Source organism: Anguilla anguilla, chromosome 10 (assembly GCF_013347855.1).
Source record: "Anguilla anguilla isolate fAngAng1 chromosome 10, fAngAng1.pri, whole genome shotgun sequence".
Taxonomy (NCBI): Eukaryota; Metazoa; Chordata; class Actinopteri; order Anguilliformes; family Anguillidae; genus Anguilla; species Anguilla anguilla.
In genome coordinates, this window is record NC_049210.1 from 35,809,177 (window position 1) to 35,832,897 (window position 23,721).

Here is a 23,721-nt window from a genome sequence, read left to right on the forward strand (position 1 = left end):
TTGTTAATGAAAGGATATAGCCGATTACTTAACGCCTGATTCTGAATGTAAATTTTCTGTTTTTTATATCACGTCAGGTTTGTTTAACTGGATCTAAATTTGTGTCCCAGAGATCTATGAAACCAGTGGGACTGATTATATTATTTTTTTTAAATGACTGTGATTTTGAATTGTAGAAATAAATATATTTTCAATTTTTGCCTTTTGTGATGAATAGACCTATGACAATGTAGGCATTTATAATGCATGACTTTTCGTTTACCCTCTGTTCATTTAGATAAAGTGAGTTTTCGGGTGTAGTATATGACTCGTGTTTAGACGTCTTTCCATTGCACTGACATAGTGAGCACATTTCAACACATCTCCTTTGCTTTGCACTGTTATCCATTATGAGTTTTACACACGGTAAACTGAATTGTATTACGTTAAAATGGCCGAATATGGGAGAATGTATTGGGAGGCTTGTGCCTACAGAGATTAAGGAGCTCAAAAGTGAAAATAAAGAAAACAGCAATGTGGCCCCAAAGACCCACATGGAAAAGGTACAGTACATGAGAAGGGTCACAGTGAAATTTAACTAAGTAATTAGGCTACAATGATTCCAATATCGGGACAGTCAAAGCGTTCTTCTTTCTTGCTCTGGTCCAGCATTTAAATACAAGGCTCACATGTTCACGTGTACGTATTAACAGATGTATAAATACCATATGCTCTGTGTAATAGTGCTTTTCACAATTAGACTGCCTATTAAATTTACTTAAGCACATCCTTTATTGAATTTAGATTCATTTTCACTTCTCTTCAGGGTGGTTTGCAGTAAAAGCACCCTTAGTAGACTCTTGGTATGAAAATAACAAGGAAGACTTTAGACAAGTTTCTAAAATTATTATTAAAGCATAGGCAAAAAAGCATAAAGGAAACTTTTTTAATCTTTTCACCTGGGTCATAAACTACAAAAAAATTATTTGTACAACAGTAAGAACCATATAGTGTAAAAAGAAAAGGGTGTAAAAACAGCATATTATTCAAAATAATTGCATTATATAATCTTGGTATAAGTTATGTTTTAGTAGATTGTTTTAGTTACAACACTATACACATTAAAATAATCAATTTTTTAAAAAAATATTCTGATTTAATATTACTATTGATTATTACTTAACGATTAGAAATGTACGTATGTGGTATATTTGGAGTAATTTTTCCACCACATATAAATACGTTCTCGGTTACAGCATTTCCAGTTTTATTCTGAACAGTTTCTGTGCATCTTAACTCAAATACTGTAGGCAGGAGAGACAAGTATTAAATAACTTCTGTTCAGCAATGTTAAAGCAAAGTTTTTGTTATTATTGCCTTTACTTTACATGCTACCAGTCAGTTTGTTAAAAAGTTAATACTGCTGAAGCTTCCACATGCCAACCAATGGCAACAGTAAAAATACGACACTACTGGAGTAGTCTCAGGATCTTGGAGGATCCACACGAACAGTCCCACAAGGACAGTGAAAAACTCATTTCATTTCACGTTACAAATAAAATGGCGGCAGACTAGGACATGCATCATGTTACATTCATGTTGAGGCGTTTCACAATTCAATGGAGACAGGTTTCCTTATTTTTAAAAAAAATTCTGTATTTTGATTGCGCAAACTGCCCTAGTCCCTTTTTTTTTTGAGAACATTGGGAATGTTTCCCAGACACAAGCCCAAATGTGAATGTTAATAAACTGGAAGAAAGCAAATTAAACATGGTATTTAAGCCTACTAGTCCGCACTGATGAAATGCATATCATAAACTAAGACTCAGGCAGGTATGTAACACTATTAATCTGTATTTCTACATATAGTGTGCGCTCTACTCAGTCTGCTAAATAGGTGTGGGTGTCGAAGAGGGGGGTGACGGTGCCGTCCTTCCATTCGATGAGGATCTCTCCTCTCTGCAGTGAGGGGGATCGGGGGGGCTTCATCGGGTGACGGGTAAGGGGTGCCCTCTCATTGGGCACCGGGGACCCTTGCAGGCTGGCTTCCCCGGTCGGGGTGTACGACTTCACCACGCACATCACCTTCTTCTTCCTAAGGGGTTAAACGGGCCAGAAAATAATCAATGGGAGAAGGAGATGGGCTGTGTGCGGGTATGACATCATAGCAGCTCAACCATCAAAGGAACCATTATTATGAGTAAAACAATAACAGCAAGGGTAGGCCCTATTATCAGACACAACCTGGAGCATTTCCCTCAAGTTTTACGGATGGAAGCATTGCAGTCATTGTCTCACCTGTTGTAGTAAATGCTGAGGACGAGGACGAGCAGTCCAATCACAAGAGCCAAGGAGGTAAGAACTAGCATAGCCACCTCCCAGCCCAGCCCTGTAAACTCAACACACGGGAGCAGGCAGAAGGATCAGATCAGAATACCTACACAGTGGCCTTACTGCTGACTTGACTTAGCCCATGACCTTGGGGGGACCTACCGTACTCCTGGCTGAAAAAAGGTGTGGTGGACGGGCGTGGGTCTGGGCCTGGGTCTCTGGTGGAGTAAGGCAGAGAGCGGAGCTTCTTCTCTGGGTCACTTTCAGTTGGGTTTGGGGCAGCCACAGCATCTGTGAAAATCGCAAGAATGTGACCTAAAGCGAAAATAAGAACAGGGCACAGAAGATGTGCGCCCATTTGATTTTGAGAAACATTTTTCTTTGCTTTCCCCAGAATTCATAGATTTTAGTCGAAAATGTGCTCACCTCCTCCTCTCTACTTTTTAGGACTGTTTTCAAATCTATTGCGCCTAAATGAAGTGGCACCACAATTGGTCCCATTAGTTCTCATGCAGCCGCTAATAAAGCTGCCATCCGTAGCAGATTGTTGAAACGTATTTTGTTTGTGCATGGAGACAGGTCACATGTCCTAGGTTGGTGTCAAGTGCTTAAATGATGATGAGGTTTGAGGGAGCAGGGCTAAAGCCAAGTCTACTGACATCCTCAAAATGGCGTTCTACTTTAGTGGGTGAAGGGTTCGTCTAAACAGCCAGATGAGACAGTACAGGGTTAGCATGCTACGGTTAGCCGTGAGGCCGCTAATGCTAGCGGGAATGAGATCTACGTCGCCGTCCCTCTTCCCACGGCCGGACTCCGGCCGCTTTGCTCTTACTCTGCCCGGCATTAGCGCCAGCGGAGCTGGTGTCGGCAGCGGGCGTCGGGGTCGGCTTGTTGCCGTGGCGATGCCAGTGGTGCGGTCCCCCAGGCTCGTTGCAAACGGTGCGGTTTCCCAGGGTCCTCCACTTGCTGCCCCGCCCGCGCTCCTGGGAGAGGAGGACCTTGGCGCCGTCCTGGTGGGCGCTGAGGTGCAGCCCCTTGGTCCCCGACAGGGTGAGGTGGCCCTTTTTAGAGCAGCCCCAGGCCTGGCCCTCCCCGCCCCCTTCCCCACCCCCTGCCCCGCAGGGTTGCAGACGGACGCTCTCGTGCTCCTGGGGCTGCAACGCGCTCAGGCACTCCCCCGTCTGAACGCTGACCAGGGCCTGGGTGTGGGGTCGCCATTCCCACTGCTGGGGCCCTGAGTCCGGCCTGCATTCCTCCAATACCAGCCGACCCCCCAGGGCCTGCATACACCTCCCCAGCTGCTCATTCCTGATGCTAAACCCCACCGCCTCTGAGACAAAAAGGGTTACACAGCCATGTGACAAAGCGCTTGTAATGACCTGAGGCCTATTGGTGTACAGTAGCCTACATACTTCATTTCACGTTTTACGACATAGGACACATTATGCACCTCTCTGTATATTAAGCGGAAAACCCCTATTAACCTATGAGGCCGAAGTGTGCTGCAGTGATGAAAGGGAGTAATGCTTAAGTGTGTATATTTACTCTCGGCTATAAACTGTGTTTTTCCCCTTTTAAACCGTCTCAACGACTGTATAAAGGTCTGTAAGAACTCCTGTTGGTAAAACAAACTGTTTTTGGTACGAAGAAGTTGTTAAATGACTATCTGTTCACGCTTGACTCAACAGAGAAGCCTAGCATCTCCACACACTTTTCATTTCACGATCCGTTGAGGGAATCTTGGAGATTGGGTGGCCATTGAGGTGAGGTGATAAAGAGGAACACAGTCAGAATCTCCCAATCCTATTTTAGGACACCCTGCTGTGGTCCAGAAGGGCATCAAATGGGAATTAGCCCAAGTATTAGCTGAGCTCCTACAAATCATGGTGAACAGTCTGACAGCAAAGTGAGAGGTATGTCTTAAGGCCTTAAACCTCAACTGTTATCCTAGTTTACTGCAGCACGCATCTTTCTTGTCACAGTGTAAGTGCCAAATGACAGCAAGGCACCCCGTCGAATCTACCTGTTATCTTACATTTTAAAATGGAACCTGACTTTACATTTATTTCAGCCTGGAAAAGGTGCAATCAAAATAAACAATATATAAAGCAATTCAGTTAACACATAAAAATGATATTTCTCTGGAAGAATAAATGGGCTATTTTCCTCTGACATATCCTGCAATAAAAATATATTTCATTATAGCCTTTTGAAAAATACAATGCCATAAATTTAATGGAATAGTATAGTTGTATCCCATTTATAAGCAATATGGTATTTCAAAATAATTCTCAAGCTTGAGTGATTTCTTGCCAGCAAATTTTTGTACACAGTGCACCTGCATTTTGCTACAGGGTAAAAATGTTCAGTGTTAATTTAACAGCAACAGAGTCTATAAGTCTCAAAAAGGGACCACATGTGCACTGTAACTTAATTTAAATAAATAAATCTGCGTTTCATTTCTGCACAACAGCGAATACACACGTTTCGCAACTCTTCCCATTCTTATCCTCTTTGCACAATGGTTGTTGTTAACTTGTTTTGATCCCTCCGCGGAACGGCGTCGTTGCTGCGTGCGCTTCCAACTTATCGTAACCACAACAAAACATGCACATTTTTACAGAAGGTTTTGCAGGATAGTTGTCTTATTTTGTGTGAGACAATAAACCCGTGTTTTGCAAAACGCTGAATAAGCACTTCGTTTCTCGGCTGACTGCAGTCACCGTTCTATTTCGCAAGTTAGGTTAGCTCACTCAAAACAACAAATAGGAAATTACAGTTAAATTCTGTACTAACTAACGCGGAGCACCAACTTATTATAAGACGTAGACACAGTTCTTACCCTGGAAAATGAGAACGACCACAGGGATAATACAAACTCCTCTCTCCATGACAGGGGAAACTTCACGTGTATCCCGTGGCAACCGCTCTCCGTGGGGGAATGCAAAAGCGAGTCGAGGCAAAATTGGTTAGAAAAAGTTCAAACGGTTTCAAAACACTGAGAACTGATTATTCAATGATTTTCTTCCCACTCCGCCTGAATGTGAATCTGTCTTCCTTTCTCATTAGTTAAAAAAAAAACAGACTAAAAACAACCATAAATTTGATTAGCTATGTAGCTAAGAGTGTAGAGTGGTGCACTGTTTTGCAGCTGCAGTACTAGTAGGCTACACTGTTGTTAAGTACAATGTTTTCCTTGCGGCAGAATGTCTTGAAATATACCAAGCTCGCACGTTTAAAGCGTACGTCCATGCTTTGGCTGAAGACTTTGGAATAATGGGCAGTACGATGAATGGACGAGAACAGAATGCTAATTAGACAGGAGTGAAACGTCTGCTTTCAGACATGAACTGCACACATCACGAAAGGTCTGTTCTTCAGTAAGCTATTGTGTACAGTTCGGTGGGGGGCGTTCCCCTTCCTCTTTGAAACCCAGCCGCCTCGTAGTACACTCAGAGTACACTAGAATGAAAAAAAGAAACAGTATCTTTTCCAACGACACAAGAAAAGGAATAAATGATGCAGCGATTTGGCAACGATGTTCATAGACCCCTCAACAGTGGAACTCTAAATGGAATCTTCACCATCGGTTGATATATGGGCCATCTATTGTCTTCGTGAGGACTGTGGTTAAATTAAAGGGGGAAGGGGTGATTTAAGTCCGTTTAAAATAGGGCTTCTGGGTGAGAACCGTTTGAAACGCAGCCAGCATGCTTAGGTAACCTCATGGGCACTTTTTGTTTGGAGATTTTTTAAGATCGCAAAGTCCAGTGCAGAATTTTTGCAGTGCAGAAGTCCAGATGACAGTACCTGACAACATCTGTCACCTATTGCGAATCAAATTGCGGATGTACAGGTTGTAACGCTTAAAATGCATGGTGGTGGCGCCGCCCATTACTAGACAGTGGATTTTACAGTAGCCTCGACCCCAAATTGAACGAAGTTCCGATCATTCGAGTGTTATTATCAGAATCATGCGGTTACCTCTGGGCTGTTCAGTGAAATGTAAGTGCAACTCCTGCACCATATTTATTTGTAATTTTGCTTATGGTATATAGGCCTATATTAGTTGCAGTAATGATTTTTGAAGTTTGAAACAAAGAGCCATTTCCTTTTAATTGGGCACTCAAAATTAGGCACAAAATGGTTGTGCATAGTGGTGCAGTGGGTAGCACTATTGCCTCACAGCATGAAGGTCCTGGGTTTGAATCCTAGGCCTGGGCCTTTCTGTGTGGAGTTTGCATGTTCTCCCCATGTCCACGTGGGTTTCCACCGGGTACTCTGCAGGACTATGTCTTTCATCTTTCTCTGCGGCAGCCAAAAGGGAAAGGAAGGATATGGCCACTGTTTCCCCAATGATCCAGCTTGTGGGGGCGGGGGGCAAACTATTCAAACAAAGACAAGGGATAACATTGATCAAAGAATGCAATCGGAAGAGGAAAGACCTGCTGCACTCATTTTTTAAGTTTAAAAGCTGGACGCTGACGCTTCTGCACAATGCACACTGGACACTGTCAACAAGACGATAGTATTGCCAATTTCAAGGCCTGTGGAGAAGTCAAATTCTGTGCAACAAAGAAGAGTTCCTCCAAAAACAGTAAACATGCCAAGCACCTCATTTAAATAACTGATTAGTCTTTTTGCATGACAGTACTCATAAGTGCTTTTTTTAATGTCAGAGAAAAGGACTAATGGACAAAAATGCAAATGTTTCTGTTTGATGGACCTTCATTGGTGCATAAAACATAATATTACAAATGTAAATATAAAGACTGAAATGCCATCAAATAGGGGACTGTGAGGTTGCTCTTTCTGTTAAGGCGTTATTCTAGTGTGTGGACAAGCCCCACAATATTTTGACTTGTGCAGTAAATCTAATTATGTCCCCCAACAGTTACTTTTGCTCCATTCCACCTGGCCATGTGTCTGTCTGTCAGTCTGTTAGTAGGGTGTCTCCAAAAATTATTAACAGATTTGCATGAAACTTTGTGGGAAACTTGGTCATCAGGCAAGAAAGAGCTTATTAACAACAAAAAGGCATGTTACTTCTGAAGGGACTCATGTAACACCATGCACCTTTGTGCACTATCAGGAAGGGGGGGGGGAGGGGGTGGAGAGGTCATTTCCAGCCACTGAACAAATGTGTTAATTGGCCATGTGGTTTTGTAATAACGGACTAAAACGCTTAAGAGTAGCTAGATTTTAAAATGGCATATCGCATGTCCAATCTAAGATACAATCATCAAAATATGTGCATCTCCTCATGTGAAGGATACGGAAGAAATGATCGACTTTTGGAACTGGCATATCTAGACAATTGCATAGTGTTGGAGGAGGTATGCACTCTACTGAGACCCATCTTCTGCTGCCATCTAGCTCTGGCCTGAGGCACTTGGCAGTATTATAGTCTTTAAATAGAAAAGAATAATAGCTTGAATCCTTGGCATTAAAGGGCTTGCAGAAAGGGAGCAGATTTGTTTGAAAAATGTGGTCCATTTCAGAGGCAAAACAGTCCGTCGTTTCCACCTAGTGTTTAGATTGTGAAGTGTAACATTTGTTTTTAGCAGATAAAAGATTCACAATGTTCATGACATTACTGTACTTTTTAGCTGGAAAAGCAGGCTTCCGGAGTGTGATAACTATGACATAAAAAATAAATAGCACATCAATAGCACATCAAGCATATTTATCAATACTATCCGAGGTTTGCAGCTTCATTCACAACTGCAGCAAGAGGTATAGGAAGATGAATGCTGTTTTCATGAAAAGAAACAATCTCATATTTATTCGTTTTGGTTTAAAGCAAAATAATATTTGGTCTATTGTTACACATTAATAGTGCATAAGGACGAGGTTTTTTAATCCAAAAATGCCAAAATGTGCTCTCCTATAAAGAAAAAAAAAGAAATATTATTTCGGTCCAGGCTACAGGTGCCAAATTTCAGAATGTGACTGACACAAACCTGTTCTTCTTTTTATTATTATTTATTTCACTGTACTTACTATTTATCCTTGGGTTGTTTTTGTTGTCTGGTGTCCAATATCCTTGATCATGTAAAACTAATGAAATCTTGAGGAAAATGGCAAATCATGTCAGTTGCACCAGGCTAGGCTCCTTTCCAAGACACTTAAAGAAGTAGGAAGGAATGTATTTCAGATTCAGATGTTTTATTTGCAATATTGGCAATCTAGTTATACATCTGCGGATGGTGGGCGTGACAGGGGCTTGGTGAGTAGCCTACGTGAAACGTGTCGATAATATGTGATTGGTAGAGGGGGTGGTTTAGATTTACGGATACACTGACGAGACTAAAACGAACATGGCTGGTCAGGGTTATCTTGAAGCTGGAGCGTTCTACGAGGATTCGGGGGCAAACGCGGTGTGCTTCTTGGAATGCATGCGTTTTAGCCAACGTTAGTCCTGTTTAGAGTTAGCGAAACGCGTGGACAGAAAGGCACCCCCAGAATACTGAGAAAAATGATGACAAGGCAAAGGAAGCATCCGATTAAAAACCCAAAAGGTAACGTTAGTATACTAAAATATTAGTATTAATGAATTGTTGCCGGCTGTTCTTTAACGCGTATTTGGTTTGCAATCCATTGCATGGGTGTGTAATTTATAGTGCAGCAATTAGCTAGATCGGTAATGAAGCTGTTTTGTTGCTGTTTGACGTAATTTCCCGAAGTCGCCAGCTGACAAACCTGATTCTTATCTGGAGAAATTATGATATTTTTGTGAAAGTAATGCTTTGGTAGAATCTGTAGTTAGCAAGTGCGTCGCTGAACGTGCTGATGGCGCCCCATTGGAGAACCGTCTGCACTGCAGATTTGCAAACATTAGCTTTCTAGTTTATGTCCCATGCTGGAAAATTCCTCGTGTGCAATGAACCGTCTATGTGTAACATAAGACAATAAAGTTGTCACGGGAGCTGGCGAATTCAATTAAATTGGAATCTTGCTAATTCATCTTAGCAAACATGTTGCGAATCCATCGATAGCCATTACCTTCATTGGCGTCGGTCCGGTTCTTATTGTGCTTGCTTATTGGGGATGTACAGGTAGCTACGATTAGCCTACTAGCTACACACTCTTGTTTGAAGCTAACTATATAGCTAGTTGCAATGTAGTTCTGCATGCATTTAGTGGTACGTAGGAGCCAGCCCAAGAAGCTGGCTAGATTTGGAGTTTCTTATTCTGGGTGGGGCACCGCTATTTTGTTCTTTCACAGGGCACCGGTAGAATGGAACTTTTTTTTTTTTTAATCGACGATTTATCAGTTGGCTTAGGCCCCTTCAGCTGTGTTCCAGTGATATTTTCTGAGCTAGCTGGGTGGCGTACCGGTTTGCTCGAGAGTAGGCTACAACAGCAACGTCCACCCTGAGATTCGAACCTATAACGTACTGGTTGAATCCAGGCTCATGATTTAAACACGAAAAAATCATAGCGTTTTAAGTTTAGTGAATGTGTCTGTCGGGAGAATGTTAATGCATTTCCGTATTACTCTTTTGTCAAGCAATTCTCATAGTTATTTTCCTCATGCCAAATTCTGCCACTGACGCAACGAATCATTTCCTACTCTTCTCGTCAGTTTCTTAAAACAGAGTAACATTACACGTAGTAATAATATTATTAATAATAATAATAATAATCAATCATATATTGAAACGAGAATGTCATTGTGTTGCAATCTGTCTTCTCACTCTTTTCTTTTTTTTGGTCAATTTTATGTTTATGGTTTCAAGCTGCTGGCATCTGTCTCATGCAGTCATGACCTTGTAGGCTTGTTCTGTGGATTTCCAAGGAACTACACTAACTATGATGAAAATGAATTCTGCTGTCGTCTTAGCTGCTATGAAAGCCAGCAGGATTTTTAGCACAATAAGCACAGTATGACCATGGGGATTTTATTCTTAATGGCACACATAGCTATTTCTGACTGTGGTTTAAGATGGTAGATAATCCCTCTAGATGTGAAAAGTGCCTAATTGAGAGAAATTAACAAATTAAAATTATTGGCTTGCAATTGTGGTTAGAACGAAAATCAGCATACACAAGGGTACTCCAGGACCAAGGTTGGGAACCACTGGTCTACAATATCCACTGTGTTATATGGTTACAGGTTGAGCCTGATTGGAATAATCCGAACAAGAAGTAGCTGTGCTACTTTATGTTTCAAGTAGGATATAGGGCCTAAAATTTGACATTCAAACCTATTAACTCAGGAATGTAAATCTGTTTTTAAAAATCTCTTTAATTTTTATTCCCAACCCCACTGGTTACAGTACTGTCCTCCTCCTGTCTTTTTTTATTTTATTTTATTTTTTACCTTTAGTTCTTTTTAAGAACTAAACGGTTGTCGCATCAGTCTCTCTGGCACTGCAGGATGTGAATGAAAGAGGATGGGGGGGGGGGGGTTGTTTCACAGGTAGGCAAGAGAAGTCAAGGAGAAGGAGTGGTTTGATGGCAGGGAGAAGAGAATCTGTTACTGAGAGCATGGGAGCGCTGCCTGTGTAATTGAAACTGGAGAGTGAAACCCTGGTGAGAGGGGATCAAGCAAAGAACACTGCAGAAGAAAAGCACACGAGTTGTTGCTGGGCACCTTGCCTAGGGGTTTATAGAGACGGAGAAGCTGCGAGACAGCGAGGCAGCGTTTGGGATTTTGTGGGGATCGAGATTTTTCTTTATTTAGTCCATTTCTTTTTGTCATGCGAGCCCATTCATATGCAGAAGAAAAAGGTTCGAAAATGAGGACGTGGGCATTAGATGGGAATGAGATCATGCATTTCTGTGGCCTGACCAGAGACTACAGAACCACAGATGGACGTGAGCTGTTCAGATAAATCCGGTGCATCTGTGTTGACACCAATTCGAAATTTATTTCTGTTGTCCACTGTCCATCTCTTTTGGAGAAACTTTTTTCAAATGAAATAAAAATAGATGGCCTGGAAAAAATTGGTGTGTGCAGGTTCTGTGTTTTTAAGTCTCTAAAATGAGGAGCACAGATTAATCACGGGGGTCGAGGGGTATTATTTTTGTATTATTTGTTGGTTTTCAGCCTTCACCGAAATTGTTGGTTGTGGATTTTAAAAAAATGTTTGACCACTGACCGAGTTTGGCACTGTAAGCATTAAAACTTTATGATGGGAACTTGGGTCCTGATATTATGTGTGCAAGATGCATTCTAGAAATAGATTCTTCCCCGTGGTATGAATCGATTTGAATCAAGAACATTGTGATCACTCGATCTGTGAAATAAGTCACCATTTTTTATGAATAGCTTCTAAATGGATGTAAAAAGAGGCCGCTTGCTGCACATTTTTAACTTCAAGCAAACTGACAAGATGAGAGTATATAAGTAGAATGGAACAGCTACAACTTTTAGGTAGCAAACCTGGTGAAAGAAAATTGTAGCAAACTCAAAGGGGTTATTCTTTATGCACTGTGTAAATTCATTCTGAAAGTTCAGAAATATAGGGTCTCCACAGTCCATGAATAAATCTACAGGAATGTTGGAGACAAGCAATTTCACAATGTGCAGACTATTAAAAACAGTTTGGAGCGACATAAAGTATATTATAATAAGGTTATTGAAATGAATAAGGGTACCTAAAATTCTCTTTGAAATGCAAATCATCCAAAAAGTAATTCTAAGCATTTTTCATATTGCAGTTGAAAGGGGGCAAAGTAAAGAACTGCATTTTGCATTTGAAATAAGTAAGCTTTTCTTGCTTTGCTTTGTAATAAGAATATTGCTGATAGAGCTTATAGGGACAATATCCAGGATATTTTTAAGGATAGTGAGATGAGGTCAGCCTGATGGCACACATTCAAGAGGATTATCATATAAAAAACACTGACGGGCATGTTTAGAAGTTTCTAGAAATAGTGTCTGACTGGGAACAGGGGAGTATTATACAAATATGTTAGAAGGGGAATCATGCTGACCCAGAAATCTACAGACCTGTTATTTTAACTTCCATCTCATGTAAAATCCTGGAACCTCTCATTAGGCACAAGTAAGAATTATTCCAGGAAGTAAACTTTATTTTAAGGGATGGTCAGTGCTGTTTTAGCAGGGGAAAGCAATGCCTCGCAAACACCCTGGACGTCTTTAAGGAACCAACGAAGATTTTTGACAAACCAGACATGGGTGTTTTGCGCTTCAGTAACGTGTGCGCCAATTTTAGCGTGAAAGCCCTGGTTTAGGCTTAATTGCAGCTGATTGGTGGTTTTTAATACGTCCTTCCAGGCAGAGCTTGCCTCTCGGAGCTGGGCGAGGTCGGGGACACGATCTGGAAAGAGCTGTCCCAGATTAAGGAGGAGCCCATCGACCTCACAGAGATCAAAGAGGAGCAGTGCGAGTCGCTGCTCGTCTACGTCAAGAGGGAGCGGGACGGGAGGCCAGAGAGCGGCGGACCGCAGAGGAGGCGCGGGCCGGGCGCGGCGGCGGCTGTGCTAGGCGACCGCGACGGCGCGAGCGCGGCGAACCGCAAGGCGAGGCCGAGCGCCGCGACCGCGACCAAGAAGGCCAGAGCGAAGAGGAAGAAGGGAGCCGCCCCCAAAAAGCCCGCGGCGAGGAAGGTCGGGAAAGAGAGGAGGAGGAGGGGGGCGGTGGAGGAGGAGGAGGAGCGGAAGAAGTGGAGCGCGGGCCGGTACCCCTGCCAGAACTGCGACGGCGTCTTCCCCAGCGTCGCCGGCCTGCAGGACCACCAGCAGGAGGCGCACGGCGACCTGAGGCCCTACGCCTGCAAGGTGTGCGGCAAGCGCTACCGCTACTCGTGCGTGCTGACCAACCACCTGCGCACGCACTCCGGGGAGCGGCCCTTCGCCTGCCAGCTCTGCCCCAAGCGCTTCACGCAGAACGCCAGCTACCGGGCGCACCAGCGCATCCACAACGGCGAGAAGCCCTTCGCCTGCGTGCACTGCGGCCGCCGCTTCGCGCGCAGCTGCGACATGAACCGCCACGCCAGCACGCACACCGAGGAGCGGCTGTACGGCTGCGCCGAATGCGGTGAGTGGCAGGGGGGGATTGGTCCTGTTTGGAATTCTTCTAGGGTAGTCCAATTTGTGAGCAATTTTATTAACTTTTATTTATTTATTTTCCTCTTTTTCTCCTTTGTCTTAAAATGTGTGCATGATGAAGCACAGAGACATTCTCAGTTTTCAGTCCACCTTTATTTAACCTGGTACTTCACATAATGGAAATGCACATTGATAATTACATTGTACGTACATGCATCATAATGTTCATATACCTTATGTAAATGTTTCTTTACCGTTAAATATGATTACAGTTAGTGTTGCAAAGTTTATTCAAGAATAGTTGCAGAGCACTTAAAAAAAAAAATAATAATAATAATTTAAATGTCAATTTAGAAAATCAAAACATCCCAGTTCCATTGCCCATTTCCAGAGCTTGTTCACCAGCACATTTTGGCTAACTGTGTAAATTTTCTCTCCCCCTCCCCCCTCTCTCTCTCGCTCGCCCCCTTTCTCATTTCCCCTCTCCCCCCTCCCTCTTAACCCTCCTCTCTTTCACTCTCTGTCCCTCCCCCTCCCCCTCCCTCTCCCCCACCCCAGGTAAGAGTTTCCGGCGCTCGGTCCACTTGCGCTCGCATGCTCTGATCCACTCGGGCGAGCTGCCCTTCCCCTGCCCGGACTGCGGGCGCCGGTTCCGCCACGCCACCAACCTGGCCACCCACCGCCGCATCCACTCGGGCGAGCAGCCGTACCGCTGCGCCCGGTGCGGCAAGGGCTTCCGGCAGAGCGGGCACCTGAAGCTGCACGAGCGCACGCACACGGGCGAGCGCCCGTACCCCTGCCCCGAGTGCGGCAAGGCCTTCGCCCGCCTGGTCTACCTGCACGACCACCGCCGCACCCACACCCGCGAGAAGCCCTACTACTGCGAGGACTGCGGCCGCTGCTTCAGTCGCCCGGGCAACCTGCTGACGCACCGCCTGGTGCACTCGGCCGAGAGGCGGCACCAGTGCCCCGAGTGCGGCAAGACCTTCCGCCACCCGGGCGGGCTCAAGGTCCACGCCCGCGTGCACACCCAGGAGCGGCCCTACGGCTGCAAGGACTGCGGCAAGACCTTCCGCGGCCTGGGCGGCCTGCGCATCCACGAGCGCTGCCACACGGGGGCCCGGCCCTACGTGTGCGGCGTGTGCGGCAAGGGCTTCCGCGAGGGCAAGGTGCTGAAGAACCACGCCCTGGTGCACTCGGGCGAGCGGCCCTACCGCTGCGAGGGCTGCGGGCGGCGCTTCGGCCAGCTGGGGGCCTACCGGATCCACCTGCGCCGGCACACGGGCGAGAAGCCCTACGCCTGCGCGCAGTGCCCCAAGACCTTCCGCCACAGCAACAGCCTGAAGGCCCACCTGATGATCCACACGGGCGAGGCCCCGTTCCCCTGCCCCAAGTGCGGGAGGCTCTACAAGCACATGAGGAGCCTCCAGCTGCACAGCCGGACGCACGGCGACGGCGACTGACGGACGGGCGGATGGACGGACGGACGGAGAAACGGACGGACAGGGGGACGCGAGGACAGGCGGATGTATCTGCTTCCACCAAACCAGCTGTGTGCCGAGAGGCCAAACCAAAGAGGCACAGTTTGAAAAGGCAAATCGGTGGGAATAAAACTGTGAAGTTGGTGTAAATTTGCATTGTATGCTGCTAAAGGGAGACTCTTCAGGCAAGATGCACACATTTCATTGGTTGAAAAAACCAAAAAAAAAAAAAAAACTAAAAAACTTTGTCGTTGATACGGATTGAGGTCTGTTATATTGATGTCTGTCCGGGTACGAAAAATATTAACCCTCTATAAAGAGGAACGTAAAAGGGCAATTGAAAGCACTTCAGTTGAATGTTACTTGATATTGTAAATGATATTTCTGAAATGGTACAAGCAATCCATGATTGGACCACCCGAGCTGGAGTAGTCACTCGTTGCAGTTGCTGGAATATTTAATTTGTACAGATCAGTTGCTCTACCATTCAACAACGTTCGGTTAGCATGTTAGCTTCTCCCATTGAAGTACTGACAGAAAAATAAAGCCGGTGGGTTACATTAGTACATTTCATTTCATGTGGGGAAAATAATTGTTGACATATCACCAAGCTGAGCTAAAACAACTCAATGGAATCATCATTTAGCAGTAAGGAAATCCGTAGTGGTGAAATGCTGGTTTTTCCTATTGCCGTTTCCACAGCAACGCACGAGTCTCGTTTTAAGCGAGGCACGGCGAATCATCAGTCGTGATCCTCACACGGGCCCCGCCACTCCTCCAGCCGAGAGGAAGGGGACGGCCTGTAGGGGCGGTCCCAAAATGGGCAGGTCCCGCCTCAGCGGGGGGACGGGGAGGGTACCTCTGACGGGCACCAGATCCGCTCTCCGTTCGGGCTGGGAGGGGCGTTCCCGCGGGGGTTTGGCGGGGCCCCGGATGGAGACCCCTGGGGACAGCTTCATGGCGTCCAGCAGCAGGCTGGCGGAGAGGGGGGTGAAGCCTTGGGGCAGCCCGCCATCTTGGATGTTTCTGGTGGAGAACACGCAAACCGCTCCGCCTGGGGCACCCCACTTGGAAAGCCCCTCGTAGGGCATCGGAGCCTGGGCATCGTGGCCCCCTTTCTTCCTGGAGGGCAATGGCACGGGGCTGGGCTTCAGCACCTCGAACCCGGGGCAGAGGTATCGGCGCGGAAGGCGGGCGGGGTTCAGCCTCTGTGTTGCCGGGGCGCCCGGGGGTCGGGGCAGGGGCGCGCCTTTCCAGACGCCGGCGGTCGGGTCCCGCTCGTCCGGGCGAGGGGTGCAGCCGAGGGACCCCCCCAGGAGGGGAGAGCGGGGTGTCCTGAGGGTGGGCAGCCCAGCTTCGGGTGGGGGCAGCGCTGCTTCGGGTGGGGGCAGCGTGGCTTCAAGTGGGGGCTGCCGCTTCCCCCTCCCTTGCCTCCTCCTCGGGGGGGCGGGTGGTGACGGATCTGTGGGTCTGCTGTCCCCGGCACCTGGTTCTTCTGCCCTCCCCCTCTGTTCTTTATCAGGATCACTGTGCACAGCGGTGGCCATGCTCAATGTCTGGATGTTGTCTTCAGTTTGTGGAGTTCCTGCCTTACCAACAGGGGGCGCTGTTATCCTCTGCAGTGGCTTTGGTACATGTGGACCTTCCTGTGGACACAACGTCAGAGAGCTTCTTCACTACACGAGTCAAGTTATTTATTTCTGTTAATAAATTCAGTAAGGTTTGTATTTTTATTTTTTGTTTCAGCATCATTCATTTTCAGGAAACGTCTTTCGATTAAATGTTTTCGCAGAACTGAATGAAGTCTCATTATAAGGAACAATTTTTATAATCAGTTTTATTTTAAGACGCCTTTATTTTCCAAAAGAATGCACCCTTTGTATCACTTAAAGCAAAAAGTCTCATTCTCACCAAGTCTGAATAAATGTACATTAACATGAATCAATGAGCTAATGCATTTACAAGCATTACCAATAGGAAAAGTCATGATCTAATCCATAAACCAATAGTTCACCCCTCTCCCCTCTAACATTAGGAAAGATGTTTTCTAAATGCATCTCAGTCTGAAACCAGCCCTGGTTATAACGTGTTAGTTTTGATCTCACTTGATAACAGCTTTCTATATTAAGAATTTGTGCTGGCAATCTCCTGGACCTGCATTCATTAAGCCTAGTAATTCAGTTGTGCTGTTAAAAGTTTGGATGGAGAAAAAAAAAATTAGGAAATATTTTGGGCACTTCAGGAAAAAGTGTTGCCTAACCTGGCTCGAACCTGAGTTGTCTTCAAGAAATAAAGCTGCATCGCAATCAGATCCTCAGCCAAAGATCGTTTGGTCATGGAGGGACAGTCTGTGCTGGTTTTTGTCATTTACTTTCAATCATGGCCAGATTAATAATCGAAAACAAGGTATGCAAACTCTTAACCCAATCAGTGATTTAAATTAAGTGCTTAAGTGCAGGTGTGTATTAAAAACAAGTAGACAGCGACCCTGTAGGATTTGAGTTTGGGATCTGTGGTGTGCATGGTTTTCTCTGGCACACAAGCGGCCTGAGACAGTGTGTGGTTACCTGTGCGGTGGAGGTTGGTGGTGCAGGTGAGCTGGAGTATACCGGAACCGAGCCCTCCGCCCAGGAATCGGTCACACCCGCCTGGGGCTCTGCGTCCTCCGCCCACAAGGGGGCGCCATCCTGTCCCTCGCCTCGGTCTTGCATCAGGAACTGCCACTCCAGCACCCGCACCAGGGTGTCTCGTGCTCTGGACACCGTGAATGGAATGAGCTGGGCAAGAGGAAGGGGAGACGTTTCCATGGCGAAGCTCGAAGGTATTCCCACTGCTGTGGGGGTCGCAGAGATCAGTCTGCTGCTGGGATTTTGTGAATCCGTCTCTTAACTTTCCACATTTAGGGATTGGCATTAATACACAAATATGCAGCCACAAGGCTATATATGTTTTTAATTCTTTGTTCAAGTATGTGCTTGGTAGTTGTGTGTTTGATCCCTGCTTTGGAAAGACTTCATTTGTTAAGGCAGATGAACAAAGATGATGAAAAAGAGGGGGTAAATACTTTTTTTTTTTTAATGTATTGCAACAGCAGGTAATATTTAGTTTATTAAAATGCATAGAATTTAAACGACAAGCCAGAAATGGCATGAAACTTTAAAACAGGTATAGAACTAAATTATGCAAATTGACCACATGTATCCCTCTGAAGTAGGGATTTCCTTTTATCCACAGGCTTTTACAAGCACATTTACCTCATTCCTGTGACTCAGATCTTTTCAGCATACTCGGCTGCTTGAAGGACAGGTTCATTACCATTATCAGAAGACATTGATTTCTTTCGCATCACCGTCAAGATCTGCCACCATACTAATGAACTGAAAGAATAACTCGATACTGAGCAATTTGTGTGAATACCCTTTCTGAACTCAATTGACCTCGACTAATGGGCAGAAAATATAGTAACGGCACAAAATAGTGCCTAAGACTTGTCACCCAGATAGCCGTTAGTCTTACCTGTCTGTACAAATATACACTGTAGCACTTCTCCATCACGCAGCTCATCAGTTCATCCAAAGTCTCCGCTACGGCTTCCTCTCCCTCCTCCCCCGTCACCATTGTGAGCCACTGGGATTTGGTGAGACGCCCCGGGACAACATCCCCTGTGGCAGGACTTGGCGCCGGGACAGGCGCTGGAGATGCGGAAGCGCGCCCCCTTCTCGTCCGGGACTTTGGTGTGGTTGGAGGCATTGCTGCTTACAGAAAGGGGCCATCGCTGATGATTATAGCCTACTCTAAATCGAACATACTTCTCTGGTTGTGGTTTTTAAAGAGATGTTAAAGTTGTATTATTGCACTTAGAGTCTTTTGAATGTGTGCGCGCGCAAGTGTGTAAGATAATTCGCCAGTGGTGTAAACTGGTTAGTGACCTGCAGTGAAGTAAAATTGTGATAATTTTCATGCAAGCTTGTAAAAAGTACGAAGCAAAGGTGCTGCATTAGCTGCAACGATAGAATTGTGTCCTTGCAGCACCTTTGATTTACACTTTTTAATCACCCTAATCAACCCCATTCCTCATCCTGGCTTCTCCTCGTCTTGCTCATGTAGATTTGTCAGCTACCGAAAATCTGCTTTCCTGGCTTTGTCTTTTTTTCTCTTAAGACATTATATAGAAGGGCCTTGGTCTCATACTAAACTTGGATCTTCCTTTAATCTACATCTCCTGCTGCCCAATGTATGCAAACAACCTACAATAATATTCCTTACTACCTCCCACCGTTAAACCAATCTTACTTGGATGCTTCTTCAGCGCAGTTTGTGACAACTTCCTCCGGCAGTAAATCAATTTGTCACATGCACAGCTAAATACTCATCGTAACCATAGGAATCAAATGGAACAGCATTCACTCACCATAGGTTAATTACCTCTAAAGTTTGGTGAAAGTCGTGTTAATGGTTGAGAAGGTGGCACAAGGGCTAACGCTGTTTGACACTTTCACTTTACCGTGACGCATGGTAACGAGGTTGCCTAGCAATACCAAACGTTTTGAAACAATGTGTAGGCTATTTGTTATGAGAGAAAATATTTTACAAAACGTTTAATAATACATATAAATATATAAATGTGGCTAATTTTAACCTTCAGACTATGTCTCTTGAGAGTGTTTATTTAGTGTTACAGTACAATGGTTTTATTTCAATACAATGTCTTGGGTGATTTCACGCCATTCGTGGGGACATAACGCATTGACGCTGGTTCACGTGTTTTTTTTATTTTTTAAACCAAATATTTGTTACACGCTCACTTTAGCCTGTATTTATTTATTTATTTATGTTGTTGTTGTTGCTGCTGTTATTGTTGTCGTTCAGATTAAGAATATATTTTTTACCAAAATCCTCGCAGTTCCATAACATTACAAAACAAAACAAAACCATTTTTGTGCGATAGGTTTGGCGTCTGTGAGATCAGTGCATTTCACATTTTCACCGGTAGATGGAATACCCTGTTCCTATGAAGTTGCAATCACTTGATTAAAAACCTGCTAAGGCTCCTGAGTGTGCTTACTACAAGCTGAGTTGCGACAGATTTATCATGTTTCTGTCAAATGGTATGCCATAACTGAATATTATTTGGTTGGTTTTTTAAATTATTTTAAACCCTGATTTACAGGTTCATATGGTATATAACAGTCTGCTTTGCTTCAATATTTACTTTTTGTCACTTGTAAGGACTTCCTCATAGGAACATAATTCATGATCTGTCACAATCGCACTGAAGAGGATGTTTCCACGTGAAATTGAGACCATGCTGAGAAGTTAAGGCAAAGGTCTTTCAACAGATGAATAATGACTAAAATCCAATCTAATGTGCCTGCATGTGTGTGTGCATGCACTTACTACAAACAAGTCACGGAGACAAAGGCTACAATGACCATAGAAATAGATACAGGACATGAACAATAGAAGAAGAAAAAAAGTTACAACAATACGGCAGCAAAAAAAATCTGAGCAATAAAAAAATAAAAAGAAACTGAAAACGTATCACATCTCCCTCCTCTATATTAAATCAATTTTATTTCCATGGCACTAACACAGCAGGGAATGCTATCTGTCAGGCTGGTCATGTATCCAGACTCAGACTATTGAATTATTAAGCAAAGAGCATTACAGTAGTATAGGGATTAATCGAGACAGGCAAGCGCTTTGTGCATTAGCTCTGCGCTACATGTCACGATAACTACATTATTATGAGGGTTAAGCTGTATAGATGCCTTGGCACAGTATAATTTAATGCTGTTGGGGGTGGTCATAGCACACATAGGCAGCAACAGACAGAATTATGGTGGGGGTGGTTGAGGGGCGGGGGTTCATGGAATACGCAAGGGAAGGAAAACAAGCCGAATCGATGGGAACCCCCCAACCGCTGGTGTTTTTAATACCATTATGTAACGCATAACAGCGAAACGGGACCATAAATACGGCTTTAAGGTCACTGTGTTCAGAGGACGGCAGGAGTAATGAACTGGCGGCAGTATCCAATTCCGTGCAAAATTCAATAATGCTCTCTGCTGTTCTACTGCAGGTCAATGCCACGGGCCACTTCACAGCACAATATAGCTATTGCTGTATTGGTCCATTCGCTCTGGTGCGTTGTGCTATTCAGCTGTATTATAATAATGCTATTCAGCAGAATGCAATGCAAGAAAAAATGACGACTCAATACCACACTGTGTGGATGTGTCCTAATGATGTACAGATAGATATGTTGTTTGTGGTCGGTTTGGAACTTAAATGCCGACAGAGAAAAGTAATGATGGTATTTGAATAAAAGTAACAACATTCAAGTGCAACTGTGAAAATATGTGGCTCTCAGCTCAACGTCGCACACTTGGCAAGAGTGAACAAAATTGAGGATCTAAGAGCAACAGTCAGCATTTGTGCTCAAATTCAATGTGTTGCAATACAAACAGACTGGATGTAGATGTACTATAACCCAGGAGTTCAACAGTTCTCACACTCTCCTCTGTCTCCACACTTTCACCCCTAAACAAGTTTGGCGGAGAGCCCCCATCGGGAAGTGCTGATAAATGTGTTTCTCACCTTTTTCCATCCCTAGACTTCTCAATTTTCTCAGATCTCAATAGGATCCTCCCTAGAAGTGTCTGAATGAACTGAATTCAATTGTGTGTGCCTGTGTGCAGGCAGGTGCATGTGTGCGTGTGTGTTTGTGTGAGTGTGTGTGTATTGGGGGGTGGGGGGTGGATTCTACGAATGAGCAAGGATGACCCAACACGAACCCCCAGTCATGTTTTCTTCATGAAAGAGAAGAGATCTTTCTTGGTATTATGAATGAACAAGGTCTTTTTTTCAAGTGTTTTTATTTTTATTTTCTAAAAAGTATTTTAGACCCAGAACCTGTATCCTCATCGGAGAAGAATACAGAATAAATTACATTTGGTATTCATGAGATTTCATATTTTGTTATGAAGGTGTGATATGAGCCCTACTTAATTCAAAAGATACCTCGCCCCTGTTTGCAGAATCAAGTTATTTTAAAGGCAATACCAGCTAAATTGTGTCACCCAGATCAAAAACATTCAGCAAGGGGAGGGAAAGCGTAACCGCAGTGGCAGATTAACAAGAGTGATCTTGAGCGCCACCTGATTCGTCCTCACACTCCATGCGTCTTAAGTTGCCTTAGTGTAAATCCTGCCGGAGAAAAAACTCATGAGCTAGAGGATAAACAGGCTAATGCCTCGCCAGTCTGGCAAGACACCGCACTGACAGCATGAGGAAGTGATACAGCTTCTGTGATATTTAGTGTAAATAGACCGCTATATAAAAACTGCCAAGGGGGAGAGAGAGCGAGAGAGATAGAGAGAGAGAGAGAGAGAGATGGGGGTGCAGGGGGGGGAGTGAGAAAAAGAGTGTCACATGACACTCTTCCAGTGATGATTCATTCCATTTATTCTAAGTTTTTCCCTCTTGAGATTGAGCTGCAAACACAAGCTTCCGCTTTATTTTTGTAAAATGTATTTGTTGCTATTATTCCGGGGCTCTGTCAGATGTTCACGCTGACTGTCTCTGCTGTTTCCTCAGCTGAGAGGATGAATGGAAATAGATGAATTAACAGAGAGAGATGGTTAGAGGGAGGACAAAGGGGCACTTCAGGACAGTGACGGAGAGACTGTTCAGTAGCAGTGATGATGGTGACGACATTCAGTATATAATCACAGTAAGAACAATCGGAGTAATAATATAAATCGTTATAATCATCATCACAAATCACATTTGAATCTTAATAGAAAGATGCATCTTGAAGGCATGCTAAGCAGGATTTTAAATTTGAAAATGTTATGAAATAACTATGCGAGTACATAACTATGACGCACTGGCAATCTCAGTCTTTATATACTTTAACCAAATTCATGCACCTTTTACCTGTATTTGTTATTTGAAAATGTGTTTGGGACATTTACAGCGTGGCCACAGAGCCTGTGGTGTGTTTGTTGCTAGTTTGCTGCAATAGCAGATGCTAAGAAGCCTAGATACAGCAAAGAAAAAAAGACAAGCCAGTCTCAGTGCAGTTATCCTGCTAACTCAGTAAGAAACAGGATTTCACGAAGCAGGATTAGCCTATAATATCTAAATATCCAACGAGGAAAAAAACAAAATAGCTGCCCGCCACTACGGACTAACTACCGTACGGTGTCCCCATACGCTAAGGGCTGCACTCAGTGTAAAATATTGTTATAACACCGCATACGCATTCTCTGTATGGAATCATTCATGTTGCTAGAAATGCTATTTTCAATAGGCCTACCTCTGACCACCTCACCTCTTTGCTTGATGTTTTTCTTATAGCGCTTGAGGGTGGGTCCTCAACGGAGGTGTGGGAGGGGTTGAGGAGTGAGGACTAAGGAGGTGTGAGTGGGGTTTACAAACACGGAGTCTACAAGGGCACAAAATCCTAAGTCTATACCTTTAATTTGAAGCTTAATTTGCAGAAACAGAGTCCCCGGCCCAGGTAAACAGTAGACGTTCGTTTCAAACAACCGGACACAACTCTATAAATTAAACACAGATGCATCCGTGAAGCCATGATTCTACAACAAATTAGGCAGAGAGGCTTTTGATAATGCATAAATAAGTTTGGCAGACGGTCGTTTGGGAGATGCTCTAAATTAATGCGAGCCAAGCCGTTGCGTCAAGGACAGAAACCAGTGAGACCGGAAAGCGAATGAACGTGAAGGTGAAGTGACGAGCACCTGGGTACAGTGACGCTTTCCCAAAAGACTCTCGCTGTCTGCCGCCGAGACTGGACCAGTCTCCCCGTAATTAGCATTCGCGGCACCGCGGCCTCTCTGCGTCAATTAGGACGAGGAGGATATCCACCGAAAGTGCACGG

General features: G+C 44.5%; 3 protein-coding genes across 6 annotated transcripts; 1 reads left to right on the forward strand and 2 right to left on the reverse strand.

The window, feature by feature from the left end:
* Positions 1-556: 556 nt before the first annotated feature.
* LOC118206335 lies at positions 557-5,833 on the reverse strand. Of its 2 annotated transcripts, none has more exons than XM_035378941.1 (5): positions 5,153-5,833; positions 3,143-3,640; positions 2,473-2,625; positions 2,278-2,368; positions 557-2,074 (listed from the first exon to the last, which is right to left on the reverse strand). In XM_035378941.1, exons 1-5 carry the CDS (start codon positions 5,199-5,201, stop codon positions 1,861-1,863), a joined length of 1,005 nt encoding a protein of 334 aa, XP_035234832.1. In that variant the 5' UTR covers positions 5,202-5,833; the 3' UTR covers positions 557-1,860. The 2 variants fall into 2 exon arrangements, with proteins under 2 accessions (XP_035234832.1, XP_035234833.1); XM_035378942.1 differs by having other exon boundaries at positions 2,473-2,601; positions 5,153-5,801.
* A 2,761-nt stretch (positions 5,834-8,594) lies between these two features.
* LOC118206328 (zinc finger protein 660-like) lies at positions 8,595-18,659 on the forward strand. Of its 2 annotated transcripts, none has more exons than XM_035378930.1 (4): positions 8,595-8,831; positions 12,560-13,321; positions 13,891-17,869; positions 18,048-18,659. In XM_035378930.1, exons 1-3 carry the CDS (start codon positions 8,789-8,791, stop codon positions 14,793-14,795), a joined length of 1,710 nt encoding a protein of 569 aa, XP_035234821.1. In that variant the 5' UTR covers positions 8,595-8,788; the 3' UTR covers positions 14,796-17,869; positions 18,048-18,659. The 2 variants fall into 2 exon arrangements, with proteins under 2 accessions (XP_035234821.1, XP_035234820.1); XM_035378929.1 differs by having other exon boundaries at positions 13,891-17,634.
* On the reverse strand, positions 15,173-19,317 carry LOC118206331 (uncharacterized protein C2orf81-like). 2 transcript variants are annotated; one of them, XM_035378935.1, is made up of 4 exons: positions 19,239-19,317; positions 18,330-18,565; positions 17,381-17,590; positions 15,173-16,459 (listed from the first exon to the last, which is right to left on the reverse strand). In XM_035378935.1, exons 2-4 carry the CDS (start codon positions 18,561-18,563, stop codon positions 15,569-15,571), a joined length of 1,335 nt encoding a protein of 444 aa, XP_035234826.1. In that variant the 5' UTR covers positions 18,564-18,565; positions 19,239-19,317; the 3' UTR covers positions 15,173-15,568. The 2 variants fall into 2 exon arrangements, with proteins under 2 accessions (XP_035234826.1, XP_035234825.1); XM_035378934.1 differs by having other exon boundaries at positions 19,225-19,300.
* Positions 19,318-23,721: the final 4,404 nt, after the last annotated feature.